Source organism: Bicyclus anynana, chromosome 6 (genome assembly GCF_947172395.1).
Source record: "Bicyclus anynana chromosome 6, ilBicAnyn1.1, whole genome shotgun sequence".
NCBI lineage: Eukaryota > Metazoa > Arthropoda > Insecta > Lepidoptera > Nymphalidae > Bicyclus > Bicyclus anynana.
In genome coordinates, this window is record NC_069088.1 from 14330537 (window position 1) to 14350447 (window position 19911).

The window sequence follows — 19911 nt, forward strand, 5'->3', positions numbered from 1 at the left end:
CTCTTTTGAGCGCCTCATTTTTAACAACAATGTAAAACACATGCCGTAGCATATGCATATGTGTTGACAGTTGACACTCCGCTTGTCATAAATTTTGTACTGTCGATAGAGTGAGTGGTTTTGTACAGAACAAATCGTCGCTGTTACATTTATGCATGAGGCGTAACACCTGCACCCAGACACTGGGGAAATGTTTGATTATACGGAGGAGAGGGTGCTAGGGGTGCGGTGGCGACGGGTTTTCAAATGTATTTTCCGATTTTCATATATGACTTGACTTATATCACACTGTGCCTCTCGTGCTGTTCCTCGCGCTGCCGCGATGTTGCTCTACTCGCCAACGACGACGAGTTTACCTGGCCACCTCGTGTTGCCTCGTAGAAAACCGACAGTGCGAATATGTACGAAATATTTGATAAATATTCGCGGCTTGCCAAAGAGCTATGGAACGAAGCATAACTAATATAAAAAAAATCACAAAATCCGTCACTCCATCATCAGGCAGAAAACAAAAATAATCGACGCCCTAACCTTCGCACTTAAAGCTAAATGGAAATGGGCCGGACATGTCGCTCGACTCACAGATGACCGCTGGACTGTCAGAATAACGAAATGTCGACGACATCATGAATTTCACCGGCAAAAACTGGCTACTGAAGGCAAAAGACCGATCAAAATGGCAGCACCTGGAGAGTCAAGGGTTCTTCTTTTAAATAAAAGGGAAGAAAATAAACATTTTAAAATTATAACTTACTTAATTTGTCAATTAACAAATTAAAATACTTATCACCTAATGAATTGTAAATAAGAAGAAATAAAAGGCTTTTTTATTTTTATTATTTATTGCAAACTTGTAATGCAAATACAACAAATAACCTGATTATAAGGATATCACATATGATTTTACTTTACAGTAATATATTTTTTTAACTAACTTTCTAAATGGTTCTACGTTCGCTCGTATGTTTTGTTAATAATTTCACGTAAATAACTTCGATGACCAATACCAATAACGTATTACGGGAAGCTCATAAAAATTCCATCACGCAAGGGGACATTTGATATTCTATTGAATAACAATATCATGGTCTACTGAACTTCCGATATAGGATATTGTCGGTTCCATAATAAGAATTCGTTCTCTACACCTACACGATATCGGAAAAGGAAGGGTCTTTTTATATTTTTCTATGGCCCAAAGGCAATGTGACTGTTTAACATTGCTTGGACGTGACGATCGAAGGGTTTCTATTCATTCACCATAAAGCATTTATGGCTTAACAATACCATGTCTTTATTGAAGGTACTTGGTAGGGTTTTTGAAAACCATGCGGATAAAAGAATTTTAAAGGCACCTTTTTCCATTATCAAAGTTGGGTTATTTGCTTACTCTGTGCTTTTTTAGAGAATAAATTGAAACAGTTTGATATTTCAACTGTATAGCTTAATCTCAAAATTATATATTTTAGGGAATTAGAAATATCAAAAACTCGATTAAATATAGATATTATACGTAACAAATTCGTACATACCTGTGTCAAATTAATTAGGTTGATACCGAAACCAGAAATATTTTTAAATCCTTAATAAATCGTCTATTTGTGTTTTTTGGTTACCTACACTACTTTTTTGAATTAATATTTTCGTTTCAGTGTTTTTGAAATGGAACCATTCCATCAGTATTTTCTTATGACGTTGTCACGTTCAATTGACAATAATTGAACGTGACCACGTCATAAGAAATGGTAAACCGACTTTAAAGACAACCGTTTTTTTTCGAGCAGCGTAGCATTTTCAATTTTGGGCGTTGTAACTTCATACTATATTTGAAGGCTTTTTTAACGTCCGTTAAAAAAACTCTTGAGCGAATGAGGACTAAGTGTTTATGAAATAAACTCACATTCTTATTTTGGAAAGGAAAAGAGATTTGTCAAGTTAAATAAAAACCAATAAAAATAGTCATGAAGATCAAATTAAACTGAAAGGGGTGGAAAAGCGCACTCAGGCATGGAAAGAGATTATTTTTCCATTACACCACGTTTGCTTGATAGCAAGAATTTCTCATCATATTTCCCGTGTCCAATAAAGGAAATGAAGGTATTTTACGAGCGTCGATAAATCCGATATAACGTCAAATTCTATTACTTATAACGCGCTATGAGAAATTCTGCTTAATAGAAACTGAGATACATCTAAGTGAAAACATATTCTAGTACTAAATCTCCCTTTTTGTCTTTATCTTTTGAAAGATAAGTGTCGCATAACCTAATTACCAATTTTGTCTTTTCTATACTTATTATACAGAGGTCTGTATAATAAGTATAGAAAAATTACCCCAAAACTGTATAATTACCCTAAAACCTCGCGAACTCGTTTTAGGGTAATCTCCGGATTTCCCGTACCGATTTTTAAAATTCTCATACCGATAGAAAGCTACAATATTTGTGTGTGTTATCACACTTCACACTTATATTTATTATAAAGGCGAAAGTTTCTGTGTAAGTGTGTAAGTATGTTTGTTCCTCTTTTACGCTGCCGCTACTGAAGCGATTTGGCAGAAATTTTGAATGGAAATAGATTTTACTATGGATTAACACATAGGCTTTTCATCCCGGAAAAACCCATGGTTTCAGCGGGATTTGTGAAAAACTGAACACCACGCGGACGAAGTCGCGGGCATCCGCTAGTTAACTATATTTCATATCTTTCTACGGAAACGGGAAGTCTGAAAATGAACGTTTAAGGCGTTAGCTAGCTTGACACAAATATCGGACACTTATTATAATCAGAATGGGGTAAAACAGACCTTAAGTATGTTTATTATTACGTCCAAATTGTTATTGTGAAGTTCTGAACACTGCTACCTTATTTTATTATATAGGACTCAAAAGTGATTACAAATATAAGAAAACTAATGGCGAACAAAGGCTATGATTCACAACACTTGTCAGGACAACTTAATTAACAAATCAATCTGTAACCAACATAAGACCCTAGAATGGCAGAGAATGGCCTTGAGTGAAGTCACGTACTTGTGAACGATGTGTGTAGGGTTAAAGGCGCCTTTGACAGATATCTAACACTCCCCTTTTTCACTCAAGTCACTCTCCCCGCCTATCCTAAGTAACCCATAAATAATTACACAACAAGAGATGTGGACGGCTCGAACGCCACGAACACACTGAAGCCGTCCGTACTGCAAGTCGTTGTAACGCGGCGATAACATTATAAGGATTGATAAATAAATGCTCAAGAAATATATTTTGGCTTAAATCTAAAGCCTATTATAATTTTGTTTTATATGAGATTTACTTATCGACGAATCCATAAAAGTTCGCTCGTCTCTTACGTAGGCATAAAATGACGCAAAATTTCAATTTAGGGTAAAACAAAATGTATTTTGCGGAGAAAATAGGACGTGTTTTCTTATAAGCAGCGACTTATATTAGCTCAAAGCCTTTATTGTGAAAAATGTTTATTTTTAGGGTGCTGCGACACCCTAAAAATGAAGGTTATTTTCTCATAATGGAAAATACGGCACTATAATATAGAATCACTGTGTTGTCCTTCTGTTTGCCTAAATGCCTATAAAGGCATATTACTAAGAATATTAATTTAAATGAACAGTTTAGTTAAATATAACATTTATGAAATCAGAAAACGTTATGCTATAATATTAACTTTTTTGATATAGCCTAAAACTAATAACTGGTGACAGAAAGGCTGGCTCATTTTTTACGCAAAGGATCAGCCTGGCTGTCCAGCGCGGAAATGCAGTCAGTATTCTTGCCACCATTCCACGTGGGCACGATTTGTTTAGTTATTATGATAAATTAGCTTAATTCCTTATTGTATTTTTTCTCAATAAAGAAATGCCTAAACATATGAAATGAATGAAAATCTTTTTGTATCATCACCATTGTAAGATGATGGAAGTCAATTGACGGATATAGATATTTTTTAAGAACTTCCAAATATGTCAGCCTTGAGCCGCCAACATCCAAAGTTTATAGTTAACCCACATCATGAAATTATCTAGAATTGGAGAAATTAATTGTAGTACATAAACCTACATGAAAATAATTTTATGCCAAAAATTCTTTCATTCATCATATGTGAGCTGCATCAATATCCATTATTTTATCATACCACAGATTTCTATGTCCCAATTTACCTTCCACCAATTTTCTCATCAAACAAAGCTAAGAACACTCTCGATCAAGTCATCAATGTTCTCTTTCAGTGGGCTTTCATTTGAGACCCCTCTCGAGTACATTTGCAGACATTCGGTTATTCTTCCCCATTCACCACCTCTTTAACTTTTACTTTTAAATTACTTTTAAACGGCTCAACCGATTTTCATCAAAACACATGTCCAAGAACACTTGTACATAAGTTACCTTTAATACGAAAAAATAAAACTAAATTCAAATCGCTTCATCCGTTAGGAAGCTATGCTGCCTCAGAGACCATTCTTTTTGCGTCGAGGGTTAAAAACCAGTTCTTATTCTTTATCTTAAACATGCTTTGCGTTATCAATTATGTTTATTTAGGTACCTTTTTATATGCCAAAACTTTAATTATGCATACAGCCAAAAGGGTAATTAGCGATATTTATCTAATTGTTTTCATAAGTTAATGAACTCATAAACCTACATGCATAATATAAATTAAGAACAAATTTAGCCTACATAAATGTAAATTACAATCTAAATAGTTTAAAACTTAATATGCTAGAAAAACGATTTTTATAATATTATACCTATACTTTACCTTGGCAAGTTCGTTGATGACATTCCCATGATATGCGGGTGACGGGGGAAAGACTGCGCGGGTGGGAAATCTTGCGTGCGGGGAAGTGGAGTGCATTAGTTGGGTTTTTCATTCATCGCTTCACGCCCCCCCCGCCCGCGCGGACCATTGGGAGTGTTACAAACAAACTTGCCAAGCTATAGAGCATATACTATTCCTTTTGAATTTTATCCAAATGTACAATCTCAGTATAATATTTATATAAGTTTAAAAAAAAATATGATAAGAGTAGTATTTGTAGGATTTCGTCCCTGTTACCAAATTACCTGGCAATTTTTTTCATATTCTTTCCACACCGGTCATCTTTTTAAAAGTTTACTAAATTATACCGAATAATAATCTTATTATCTTAACGCCGCCAGTCCGTCCGTTGATTTATAACAGTCGCGTATCTTTTGAATTTATGAGCCTCCGTGAAAAATTCACAAGATTCAACGCCCTTTTTATAAAGAAAGTTTTAGGATTTATGCCTCTTTTAACCAAGACATTTAATATGATTGTCTCAAATGAATAGATAATGTGGCATCGGAGACAGTAAATGAGGAAAAGGTTTCCAATAAAAGGTTTCCATCATGATCATCATTACATGATGAGATATTTCGTACGCAGAAGATTCATTAAATTTAATTTTTAAATTGAATGAATCTTCATCATAATTTTTCTAAGGGCTTTAAGTGATTGGAGTGTTCTAAAATGTGATGTCACTAAATATGATTCAATGACGTAGATGAAATTAGGACGGCCTCTGTGTCGCAGTGGTTTTACAAGACGGAGGTCCTAGGTTCGTTCCCCGGCTGGGCCGATTGAGGTTTTCTTAATTGGTCCAGGTCTAGCTGGTGGGAAAGGGGTGGGATTTTTATCCTACTCCTTACAAGTTAGCTCGTTTCCATCTTAGCTTGCATCATCACTTACCATCAGGTGAGATTGTAGTCAAGGGTTTACTTTTGAAGAATAAAAAAAATGCAGATGCTATAGAAAAACGCATATATCTTCTGATTGTCTTCTGCCTTCCGAGTCGGAAGTCACTACAAACAGACTTATTGGAAGTTTCATAAGTGCTTGCAAACAAAACCTGCTTAAGAATTTTGAATTTTGAAAATGATCTTGTCAAACCACCTGAATGATGAATTTGTCAAACCACGATTGAAAAAAAAATACGATTAATTCGAAGGTACGATGCCACAGACAAAAATAAATTTATAATGTTTTTTTAACCAGCGACGCAAAAAGAGGGTGTCTGTCTGTCTGTGGAACCATAGCTCCTGAACGGATGAAGCGAATTTCAATTTAGTTTGTTTGTTTTTTTTTTAAATATATATATAATAAGATGACACGTCCCTGGTTACTGGTGTACTTCTTGTGTGTTACTATCTAGTTATGTAGTACGAACTAATTGGCGAATGACCCCAAGTTCTGATAACATTGCTTACAAAAACAGTTTATCGGTATGTTATGAATTTATAATCTACTCGTATTTAAACATTCTGTTCAATGTTTCTCATTTTAACAACTATTACGTTACCGAAAGGATGTCTGGTATGTATATTAAAAAAAAAAATCCGTAACTTGTTTACTATACATATATACAGGGTGATTCGGTCTTTAGTGCGGATATTTTTTTTCGTGGTTCTGTATCATTAATAGAATATAAATCTACAAACAGTTTGATACATTTTATGTAATTTTTTTTTTTAATTTATGTCTCTAAAATAACAAAATAATGTACATATTATTACTTAACAAGATATATTCAGCTTAAAAGTGATCTGGTGACGTCCTTTAGGTATCAAACGAAAATAAAATAAACGCACAATAGGGTGACCCTAAAATTCTGTTCAAAAGTAAATAACTTTAGCTAACGATAATTTTGTTATTTTTTAATTAAAAAAAAAAAGAAAAAATACGTGATCATTAAATTTTGTTTATGTACAAAATATAAAAATATCCGCACTAAAAAAATTTTCTTCCTGTATATACACTATATTTTTAAATTTATGAATATAGTATGACCAGTGCATTGCTTTAGTTTAATTTAATACCATCATTATAAAATTAGATTTAAATTAGGCATTAAATATTATATTATGTTTTACTCAAATGTTTTAGCTCTACAATCGGTCAACATTACTGACGGATCGCTAACTGTCCTTTTCGACGATGGAACTTCTATAGTGTTTGAAGACGTCTGGTTAAGAGATCAATGCAGGTAGATAAACTTTATTATAACTGAAAATACTAATATTATAAATGTGTAAGTGTGTGTGTCTGTCTATTTGTTTGTTTGTCCGTCTTTTACGGCAAAACGGAGCAACAAATTTACGTGATTTTTTAGTAAATAGTTGAAAGGAGTAAAGTACTTTCTAACCCCCTCACTTTCCTAAAATGGGTTGTGGAAGTTTGTATGAAGCGTTTGTATGGGTAGGGGTAGGGCAGGTAGGGAAAACGTAGTGACGCACTTATGTCACTGGACAGCTTGACCGGGTCCGCTAGTTTCAAATAAATCAGAAATGAAAAAGTTTCAAAGCTCTTTTATCTGGTTGATTTAAACTGGACTCGTTGTATTGAGTTACCTACTCGTACGTCAACGATATTTACAGTATAAAATTATCGTTGTCGTACGTAAAGTCCGGCCGCTCAGAGATCGCTTTTCTGACACCTGTCAATGTCACCAAATTTAATACGTTTACTCGTATTGTAAGTTGGCATAATTATTTATAGCCGTGATAGCCCAGAGGATTTTTAAGAATTTGAGGATAATTCTCTACGTGTGTAAAGTATGCCAATCCGCATTGGGTGGACTATTGGCCAGCGTGGTGGACTATTGGCCTAACCCCTCTCATTCTGAGAGGAGACTCCACCTCAGCAGTGAGCCGAATATGGGTTGATAACGACGATAATTATTCAATTTATAAAGTTACTACCCGTTATTAAGGTTAATAAAACATATATAAATATCTCATTGACATTGACAGGTGTCAGAAACGCAATCTATGAGCGACCGGACTTTAGTACCTATTTTTCAAAGTTGATATTGTTATCAACTTGGACAACAAAACAATGCAAAAATACTCAATCATACTTTTTATCTTATTACAGCAAAGTCAAAAGCTAGAGATTGGTTTAGCACTCTATGATGTAACTGTCTATGTTTTTGCATACGGTCCTCTTTTGCGCCAAAACTCTTCACTAGCTTTTGATATACAATATATCATGCAATAGTTTCGTTATTATGGCTCGGGTAACATAGGCTACAATTTACCCAACTTCAACATTAGTAGGAGTAAAGTTATCTTTTAAACTTTTGGTAGGTGTTCAGCATGTTACAATTCAACCACGTTCCAGAGAGTTCAGCATTTACTAGACATACCAGATGTGACCATTACCAGTGTGGAATATGACAAGAGTCAAATTCTCATCGTGTGTAAGTATCCCTAAAGTACTACATACGTAAACTTTTGTTATTATTTTTTATTTTTCTAAGTTAGCCTTTGACTACAATGTCACCTTATGGTAAGTGATGATGCAAACTAAGATGGAAGAAGGCTGATTGTAAGAAATCCGAATTTTAACCGAAAGGGGTGTGGATTTTCATCCTCCTCCTAACAAGTTAGCCCGCTTCCATCTTAGACTGCATCATCACTTACCATCAGGTGAGATTGTAGTCAAGGGCTAACTTGTAAAGAATAAAAAAAAAATATTAATGAAGTGCTCGAAGATTTTATGATTTGATTAAATTAATGCTTGTAAACTAACCTAATTGACAAAAAATAATTTTGAATTTGAATTTATTGTCTATTTCAATACGGACGATTTGAGTTTAATTCACATTTAATTATCCAGGGAGTGACAATCATGAGTCCATCTATAAAGCAGAATTTCTATCAGAATTTGAGTATTCAGTTTGGACCAACAAGAGAAGACGAAGACCACTACTCTGGCGAGGAAAGGAAGTAGCAAGTAAAGTAGCGAAGGTCCATGTCGACAAGTTTCTTAACTCTGTGGAAGGCGCTGAAATAGTTTTCACAAGTCTCATAGACTATGGTGCTGCTCTTATAGAAGGGGTACGTTAAATATTTTTGTGTTTTTTTTTGGAGTTTACTCCTTAAGAATGGATTTTTCATATATAGCCCCCGGTAAAAATATGGGCAGTAAAATTCAATGAACGTTATGTTTTTGTGCGCAACCTATTCTGCGCACCTTTCATCGCACGCATGTGCACGTTGTTGGCGAGCGCGCACGCCGCGGTCTGCTGCTCCTCGGTTGCGCACCTTTTCTTTTCAGGCGTAGTTATTGAGACGCACATAGCGTATGCTGTGGGGCAACACACCTATTTAGACAGTCGATCTGAAAGAGTAAAATCCATTCGTGTGTGTGCTGACACACACTTTTTTATTTTAATTGAGGAATTGCAACTTTATAAGAAGGTAGTGTGGTGAGTCAGAGAAAGTCTAGGTATAGTCGATTATATCGATTTCAACATAAAACATTCAACATTTCTAAATCTTACATTTGCATACATTCAGATAGCACACTTAATTTTGAGTCGGAAATCTATAATAGAGCAAAACTTGAGAGTGCAAGTAGTGCAACAGTAGGTGTAAGGCGTTTAGCCTACTATGTCTGCAATTGCATCGGCAACCCCTACAGATAATTATAATAAGAAAATAATCATTACAGAACTTCCCCTTCCAAGCTCTGGCACAAGGAACTGTACTACAACTAAAAATACCAATATTGATTGTGATAGCAACTTATCACCTTCAAAAATAGCAAAATTCATTCGTAGGGTTGTGAACCAATGTGTCAAAAACGTTGTAAAATATGTATAGGCCATTGGATCAACTTCCAACTTTACACAGATAGTAAAAGAAATTTTAATTAATGTAACCATTGTCAACTAAGATAGTGTATTATTTTTATATAAAAGAGCAACTGTTGAGTTTAAAGCCGGCTCAGCAGATCCTGCCTTCCGAACCGATGGTAGAGTCACTACACACAAACCTGACTTTTGAATAGTGATTGCAGATTACTAGAAATGAGTAATCTGCAATCACTATTCAAAAGACAGGTTAGGGCGTCCGCTAGTATAGTAGTCAATTTGTTTTAATTTTACTACTATACTAGCGGACGCCCGCGACTTCGTCCGCGTGGATTTCAGTTTTTCACAAATCCCGCAGAAACCATGGATTTTTCCGGGATGAAAAGTTAATCCAAAGGCCTATGTGTTAATCCAGAGTAAAATCTATTTCCATTTCAAGTTTCAGCTAAATCGCTTCAGTAGCCGCAGCGTAAAAGAGGAACAAACGTACTTACACACTTATACACTTTCACACTTACACACTTACACAAAAACTTTGGCCTTTATAATATTATAGTAAAACTACTATACGAGCACTATTTAACACTAGAATTGGATATTTACCAAAATTCAGGTGGAAGTATCACTAGAAGCGACGGAGAAAGTATGTAAAGCGTTGGGCGGTGTACAGCACACGATGTTCGGCGGGATGTGGGAGGTGACCAATGTTATGCTGCATGCGGACACTGCGTACACCAACGTGCCTCTGGCAGTCCACAATGATAACACTTACTTCAACGAAGCTGCTGGGTAAGCTACTTGTAGTTTTAATTGCGACGCTCGAAATCGCGTAAAGCCCAAAAATTTTTAGGGATGAAAAAATAACAGGATTATCATCTGTTACGGGGGCCTACGACTTCCATCTAACAAACTATATATATATATATATATACTAAACTATCTATACATTATTATAAACATTGTCTGTTATTTGCTGATAATAATAATTCTTCAACGTCATGCATGATTACAGTTTTTCGTTTATAAGATACTGATTTGACTAAACCTAAAGATTCTATCTTTAGCTTTATTATTTACTATTTAAACTCAGTTTAAACTATTTACATTTTATAATTAATTTAAATATTATAATGATATTAATTTCATAATGTAAGACTAAGCCGTAAAACTGTATAATTAAAAAGTAGTTGTAAGAGTCATAGTCGGTAATTATTTGTCGACTGGTAGCCGATCGAGCGCGATCTTTGTTGGTGATAATACACTTTGTTGGAACTATACGAAGATTTTCATTGCTGAATACACATTTCTGACGTCACGCTGCCCGTCTCAGTATATCTATCTCCATTGCAAGTTTCAGCGAAATCCGTTCAGTAATGGCAGCGTGAAGGACATCGTGACAAGGCGTTACACACGGTCTTACACACACCAATTTTCGCCTACATATTAATATTGTGACAATAGTAAAGTTGCTATCTAAGGAGAAAATTACAAGACACAACAAAGGAGAAAATTAAAAGACACACAAAGGCGAAAGACAAAACTGTAACTAATTTTTTAACGTGATCCATAATGAGGAATTGCGTAAAAAAAACATAGGTGACATGGCTTAATAAGTCGCAGAACCGGTGGATTGTATTTGACGGCCTCCGTGGCGCAGTGGTATGCGCGTTGGATTTGCAAGACGGAGGTCCTGGGTTCGATCCCCGGCTGGGCCGATTCAGGTTTTCTTAATTGGTCCAGGTCTGGCTGGTGGGAGGCTTCGGCCGTGGCTAGTTACCACCCTACCGATAAAGACGTACCGCCAAGCGATTTAGCGTTCCGGTACGATGTCGTGTAGAAACCGAAAGGAGTGTGGATTTTCATCCTCCTCCTAACAAGTTAGCCCGCTTCCATCTTAGACTGCATCATCACTTACCATCAGGTGAGATTGTAGTCAAGGGCTAACTTGTAGAGAATAAAAAAAAATACCTCCGATAGGACATGGCACTACTAACAGAAGAAGAAAAGTTAATACAGAATTGAACGTTCAAGGCAACGTACATACAACTGCTCCTAGTTGGCACGTATACCTACCTCACCCAAAATAATAGCCAAAGTCCACAGTAACACTGCCTGGTTAATCAAAACATTCAATGTTTTGCCTACAAGCACAATTCTATAACTTCTAAAATCCTCTGAAACCATTAAAGAACCATGATAAATCATAACCTTCTTGCTTCTTTTATTACAGGCTTCAAGTTTTTCATTGTTTAGAACATAGCAATGGTAGTGGCGGTGAATCAATTCTCGTGGACGGATTCTATGGAGCTTCGCAGCTAAAGAAAGAGTTCCCAGAGGATTATGAATTTCTGACAAACTTCGACCTTGAAGCACAGTATTTGGAGGATGGCCATAACTTCAGATATGCTGCGCCGGTCATACGATTAGACAAGTTTAAGGATATTCAGCAAATAAGGTAAGTAGACTTACAGTGGAATTCATAGGGGGGCATTCATCACGTTGTAGAGGCACCCCCAGGGGAAACTTTTGATATCAATCTTTATCTTTATTTTGGTGGGAGGCTTCGGCCGTGGCTAGTTACCACCCTACCGACAAAGACGAACCGCCAAGCGATTTAGCGTTCCGGTACGATGCCGTGTAGAAACCGAAAGGGGTGTGGATTTTCATCCTCCTCCTAACAAGTTAGCCCGCTTCCATCTTAGATTGCATCATCACTTACCATCAGGTGAGATTGTAGTGAAGGGCTAACTTGTAAAGAATGTAAAAAAAAAATCTTTATCAAATTTTACAATAATGTTAATTGTTTTGGTTGCTATAATAAGGTAGAAGCAAGTATAACCTTTATCTAGCTTTATACTGTGGCTAAATATCTCAAATATCGGTATTAATTTTGCCAGATTCAACGTCTACGATCGCACAGCGATGGCATTCTCCAGCCAGGAGGAATGCAGGGCTTACTATCGTTCGCTGAGGAATTTATCAAGATACTATGAAAATCTGGAATGCCAGTGGAAGTTTAAACTTGTGCCGGGTAATGTTTTAATAAGAAATATATTTTATTATAAGAAGAAGCGGAAACTCTCAAATATTTTTCAAGATAAATTTTCTTCTTACAACCAATATTGATAAAATAAAATATATGTGTTTCGAGACTTCACTTATTATTGTGAAAGTCATAGGAAAAGTTGTGTAGTTTCTGAGACTTAATTGAACCGAGATACTGACAGAAATATTTTTCATTTCGGTATGTAAAAAGCTAACACACATACACATCCTTCGCATTTATACATTAATAAGATAATAATTATGATGTGGACATTACTACATAAACCTTTTCTGCATCAATGCAAATGCAATGTTTTACTTGTATTTTTCAATTAAGCTCAATTTTGAAAACCTTTGTATAATAAGTTAATTACACACGGTTACACAGTACATAAGGTAAGCACGCTGTGTTAATAGAATCATAGTTTTGATCCTATTTCAATGTGATCACACTAATATTATAAACGCGAAAGTTTGTGTGTAAGTATGTTTATTTGTTCATCCTTTGCGCTGCGGCTGCTGTAGTGATTTGGCTAAAATTTGGAATAAAAATGGATTTTACTCTGGATTAACACATAGGCTTACTTTAGGTACACTTTTCATCACGGAAAAATTCTTTGGTCCCGCGGGATTTGTGAAACACTGAATTCCACTAGTTTTACAATAATTATCAATTTACTCTTATTTTTAATTATAAATAAATATTTAGATGCTAAATGCTTTTTTTTCAGGAACCGCTTTGGTGTTTGACAACTTCCGTCTTCTCCATGGTAGGACGGGGTTCACAGGGAAACGTGTGCTTGGCGGCAGTTACGTCGCGCGCTCTGAGTGGCTCAACAAAGCACGAGCATTACGTGTTATTAATTGAAATGTTATATTAGTACATGTTATATTAGTACATGTTATATTAGTAAATGTTATATTAGTAAAATAAATTTATATAGATATAAATAAAATTCTTTTTAGAATTCCGTATCCAAAAGGCTTAACGAGAACTTATTAATTAGAAACCGCTGCCGTTTGCCACCAGGCTGTATCTCATGAACCGCGATAATTAGATAAGTTATTTTTTCACAGATGTATTTATGTTGCCACTATAACAACAAATACTAAAAAACAGAATGAAATATTATTCAAGGAGCTCCCATCTTTTACCTCTTATAATAAATGTAAGGACGAACAATCAAGTAAAAAATTTCACTTGGAAACTGGTCAATTTTTCTTTGACAGTTTTAGAATTATTGGTAAAGAAAATTATATCTAAAAGCCTTTAAATATAGTCCAATATTTAATAAAATCCCAAATTCAAAGCAAATTAAACCTTAATTGAGTTTATCCCGTGGGATTTGTGAAAAACTGAATTCCTGAAAAACTGGACGAAGTCGCGGGCGTCCGCTAGTAGAAAATATACTAAATGAAGACTTGCACCTAATGGTCCTCTTATAATTATTTCTTGAATGCCAATGTCTGTCATAACTAAGCCTAATCATATCGATGTGAACAACGATATTCGATATTAGACATACAAGCTTGTACAAGGATTGATAACAAGCATTGTCGTGTTATTCGCGGATTAGTGTGGCATTAACACACGATCTTATTAATGAACATGGGATAGGGCTTGTGGCATTAATCCATAGCTTATCCTTTCCTCGCCTCTCTCCATTATCTATTATGTACATTTGACAGTGACGAATCATGGTGGTTTTTCTTTTATGAATTTGTTAGATATGTTATACAATAATATTACCACAGAATAATATTATACAGGAGTGGTTTAAATAAATAACACGAGATTACATTTATTATCACCATCTATTTATCAAAACAATTAAATAATTAACAAAGTAAGAATCTACGACCGATATTTTGAATACACTGACCAAGACTAAATCATAACATTCTATTTTTAACCGACTTCCAAAAAGGAGGAGGTTTTACGTTCGGCTGTATGTATGTTTTTTTTTTTATACTCTATCATCTTTGGTAGGCTCTGAGTTCCCTAGCACAGATATATCTGACAATAAATTATCAGTAAAAAAATTAAATGCTTGAAAATAGACAATTATTAATAAACATTTTCGTCATCTATTACTGTTCGCGCGGCGAGAGTTTGGCTTTGACCGTTATTGCGCAGAAATCAGAAATTGGGTATCAACGGGCATTAGCGGGGTGCGGGGCGGGTGCGCGGTGCTCTGATTGGCGCTCCAGTCGTTACCTGCCTCTCGCACCGAAACGACGTACCGCGCACTCCTGTTGTACAATCACGTTCACAAATGAATTGCTATTTTCGTTAATTGTTGTCGATTCTTATGTACCAATTTTACATGTATCTTGGAATAAATAATTTTATTAAAAACAATTATTTAGAATTTTCATTGCTGTCTCTGTATAAACATTTTAAATATGTAAAATAACTATCAATAGTTTTAATAAATGAAGAAGTTTATCTACTTCGTATTATTTTCTAGCATTATTATCACTATACATGAATTTTGACCCACTCAAATATCCAACCTGGTACATAAAAAAGGAAAAGTATTGTGTGCGTGACAGTACCCATGCGCAGTAATCCCCTCCATCCGAAGGTCAAAGCCAAACTCTCGCCGCGCGAACTGTATGTATGTATAGAGGCAACGTCTAAAAACAAAAATGAAAATATAGTAATCAAAATAACACAAAAATAATGCAATTGTTGTAAGAGTTTATTTTTCAAATTAATCGAAACCACGAGGTAAATACTTTTGAAAAAGGTTTTTCACAGTAAATTAAAAACAAATTCTTAAAGGTAAATTAATTTAGAAATGAGGAAATCTGCAAGAGATCAAAATCACTGACATAGCTCAACGAGTCGCGACGCTGAAGTGTCAATGGGCACGTAATTTGAAGAGCCGATGGACATTGGGGTTCCAAGGTGCTGGAATGGCGACCCCGCACTTGAAAGCGCAATGTTGGTCGACCCCTCGTCAAATTATGGACTGAAGACATCGCGAGTCACAGGGATTCGCTGGATGCAGGCGGCACAGAATCGTGATGTTTGGAAGTCCCTACAAAAGACCTATGTCCTGCAGTGGACGTCCATCGGTTGATTTGATGATGATGAATGGTGGTGATAGAAAATATAAAAAAAAACAATTTTTTCTTTTTAAAATAAGTCTTTGTCTTTGAAAGGACATTCCTCTAACATGAAAGATGGAAAAGTAACCACAAAAATACTAAAACAAAACCAATATTGCGAACGACAACAAAACTTTTATTATTAAAGCAAATTTCATTATGTACTTTAACAAACTTTTGTCGTGAATATTTAAAAAGTTCCTCTGTCAAAGCGCCCGACTGAATATTATAAAGGCATAATAAATTAATATCGAAGCTTTTATTTAAAAAAATATTGAAAAAGTTTCGCCGTTCAGCCAACTGAGCTATTCAGAAGTGGGACTGGTCTAGGTTGGAATGATATTATATTTTAACACTAGTCGACGCTCCGCGGATGCACCAACGTGGTTCTCGTTCCCGTGAGAATAAGTAGATAATATACCTATAACATTCACAAATAACGTGGCTTTCAGCGGTAAGAGAATTTTTAAAATCGGTTCGGTAGATCCAGAGTTTACTCTCTACAGCACCATAAACTTTACCTCTTTAAAATATTAGTATATATATTATTCATCATTCATTATCAACCCATATTCAGCTCACTGCTGAGCTCGAGTCTCCTCTCAGAATGAGAAGGAGACTCGAGTCAATAGTCCACCACGCTGGCCCAGTGCGGATTGGCAGATTTCACATACGCAGAGAATTAAGAAAATTCTCAGGTATGTAGGTTTCCTCACTATGTCTTTCCTTCACCGTCGTAGACCCGTGATATTTAATTTCTTAAAATTCACACTGAAAAGTTGGAGGTGCAAGCCCCGGACAGGATTCGAACCGATACCATCCGGAATCGCAGGCAGAGGAATCCACTGGGCTATCACCCAATACAATTACATTACATACACAATATTATAGTTACAATTACATTCACAATATTATAGTGAAATTACGTGAAATAGTTTCTGTACAATAATATCGGAAAAATATCAGCGGTGCCTAACGGAAACGGAACTTATGCCGTCCGTATAACGAGCAAGAGGTACAATTTATTGGCCACTTTACCCGGTACAACACCTGTATACGTGGTTAATGACTTGTTATTCAACTTCCTCGAGATTAGTGGCTGCAGTTGCTTACACTTGTGTAACTTGTTACGATTTTCACATATTATAAAGTAGCTGACGCCGCGCGGTTTCACCCGCGTAATTCCCGTTCTCGTAAGAATAAGGGGATAATATATAGCCTATAGCCTTCCTCGATAAATGGGCTATCTAACACTAAAAGAATTTTTCAAATCGGACCAGTAGTTCCTGAGATTAGCGTGTTCAAATAAACAAACAAACTCTACAGCTTTATAATATTAGTATAGATTCAAATTTCATTTATTTCAATTAGGCTTAGTTTACAAGCAACGTCATGTTTAGTTTAAGTTATAATTATAATGGTGGTAATTAAACTCAAAAACTTAAATATATTAATAAGTAATTTATAACTTATATTAATAAGGTAGCTAAGAAAACGATCGTTATTCACCCAGAAAATATTTCAATATCAAAACGGTACAAAGTAGATAGTTCAAAAAAAATCAATAAAAAAAATTCAACCGACTTTAACAACATGAAACATATTGACTAAACAAAAAAGCGAAAAATAATATAATTCTAAGTTCTATACATATATCATATTATGTTCTAACTGATGATCAGTTTGATGGCGGTGCTAGCTCGATGGTGCCTCAGTCTGTACTCAGGACGTTTGCCCTAGATTATTTGTGGGTGGACTGACGACATACAGGGATTACATTATTCCAGGGATATTCGCTGGATGAAGGCGGCTCCGGATCGTGATGTCCATTGGCTCATAAATGATGATGATGATTTTTGGGTAAAAATCCCAAAAATCATGCTGACGTTCAGGTAGTACTATCTACAATAATCTACACATACCTATTTCCAGGTGAGATCGTAGTCAATCGTGAGCCAAACAAAGAATAATAATAAATCTTAACCCTTTTCTTGGATTCGGCGTTGTCAGATAAAAATAAAGAGTTCAAAAGTCTACTTTAAAACATTTCTTTTTAGTTTCTTAGTTTAGATCTTCGCATATCTGGTCTTGAGTATCGTTCGTAGTGAGAACTGGTCTCAGTGTCCTCGCACACGCAACTACAAAACGCTGCCACCTCTTTACTCTAGTTAACATGCATATTAGCTTCACTTGTAACTATGTATGTAAGAAAATCTTGGAATCTTAATTTGACCCACTTTTTGGTCTTCGATTAAGATGAAATTTTGCACACGCTCTGAATTCTGTTGACAATACATGACTAGCTAAGAAACATCATTACAAATCCAGTTTGGCGGCCTCCCCAAGATGGCGGACTGACTGTTTGAAATCCACACCTATGATATGGATATCAAATGAAAGGGATTGCTGTCAGAAATACGAAAAAATAGTCATATGACTTAACTCCAATATGGCGGACGTCCATGACGACGGGCAGGCTATTTGAAATGCACCCCCATGATATGGGTATCAAGCGTGTTTTTTAGTTTTTTAAACTATTTATGTTTTCATACTAGGCTCACAACGTAATATAAAGGTCTAGCGGCGCAGTGAACGATTTCCTACTCTTGTGCGCTGGTTCTGTCATTGAAATCAATGTTTGAATTTTATATGGACTCATTGCACATGGTATAGTTGATGTGATGTGATGCCGGTGGCCGTCACACGCTACAAAACGCCGCTTCTAGCTTTATTTAGGTGGCGGCATTTGTGATCACGGTGTAGCCTCCGTGTGCGGCGACACTTATGGTGCGGTGTGTCAATATAGGAAATTTATGTGAGCATACGAGGCCGAATGCGTGAGTGCTAAGGGCTACTCCCTTGTTGCCTATGTATATACTGTTTACACTGATTTATGTTGTAAGGCGAAAACACTTTGGTTATTACTTGTTCTGTATCATTTATTTGTGTAGTACGAGTATATTTTGTTCATCCAAGTTTTTAAATAAATATTTAGGACGTATCCTATTTTCCTAAGACTAATGATTGCTTAGCAAATATACATAGCTGGGTAAGTACGAAGCCATAAGACTGCCTTTAATTATAATTAACTAACCCTACCCTACTCCCCCACTGCACTTACCCTACCCCTACCCTACCTCTACCCTACCCCTATCCTACCTCTAATTGCCCTTAGCCTCCTCCCACCCTACACTTATCCTACCCTTACCTTACCTCTACCATACCACTATTATTACCTTACCCTACTCGTACCCTACACGACTTTCTTTTATTTAAATAGATTTAGAAAGAAAAAAAAAAGAAAAATATTTTATTCGCCGTTACCAGACCCCGGATTTCCTTCCGGATTTTCGGGTTTCTTTTGTTCCATTCGAAATCGCGCGTTCGGCTCAGTGACGCATTGAATTGTGTATACTCGAATCCATGTCGTATACTCAGCTATGTTTCATCATCAAGGGATTATGACTCTACCGTCATCTATTATAAAAAGTTACCTAAGTACTTTAGTAATTACCTAACTTATTTTAACTTATTATGAACTTTATCGGGTTTAGATGATGCTTGGATTCGTTCGATTTTGCGGAAAGTTGCACAATATTGTTAATCATTCCGACGTATAATAATTCTAACGATATTTGCCAATGTGTGGTCAGCTTTAGGGTAGATGGGAAGTGTCAATAGAGGAAATTTATGTGAGCACATGAGGTTGAGGGTACCTGAGTGGAAATCCGTTGTTTGCAGCAGGTACGAGTTGATTATCTGTAGGTACAAGTTACGTAAGTCTCTAATGCTTGTTTTACGATGTTTGTTCTATCAATTCAATAGGGATTTGAGATTTTAACAGATATAAATTGAATATTCTAACGCATATTTTTTGTTCAAATAATGTTCAACCATAAATTCCTAAGAGCCGTGATAACCTCTGCCTCCGATTCCGGAAGGTGTGGGTTTGAATCCGGTCCGGGGCATGCAGCTCCAACTTTTCAGTTACGTGCATTTTAAGAAATTAAATATCACGTGTCTCAAACGGTGAAGGAAAACATCGTGAGGAATACCAGAAAATGTTCTTAATTCTTAGCGTGTGTGAAGTCTGCCATTCCGCATTGGGCTAGCGTGGT

The 19911-nt window shown here is 35.8% G+C and overlaps 1 protein-coding gene across 1 annotated transcript; it reads left to right on the forward strand.

Annotated features, from left to right (window-relative positions):
• Nucleotides 1–6303: 6303 nt before the first annotated feature.
• LOC112056982 (trimethyllysine dioxygenase, mitochondrial) lies at nucleotides 6304–13596 on the forward strand. Its single transcript, XM_052881993.1, has 8 exons — nucleotides 6304–6348; nucleotides 6919–7018; nucleotides 8121–8233; nucleotides 8653–8873; nucleotides 10245–10420; nucleotides 11862–12086; nucleotides 12529–12662; nucleotides 13408–13596. The coding sequence occupies exons 1-8, from the start codon at nucleotides 6342–6344 to the stop codon at nucleotides 13542–13544; spliced, it is 1113 nt and encodes a 370-aa protein (XP_052737953.1). The 5' UTR covers nucleotides 6304–6341; the 3' UTR covers nucleotides 13545–13596.
• The last annotated feature ends 6315 nt before the right edge of the window (nucleotides 13597–19911 follow it).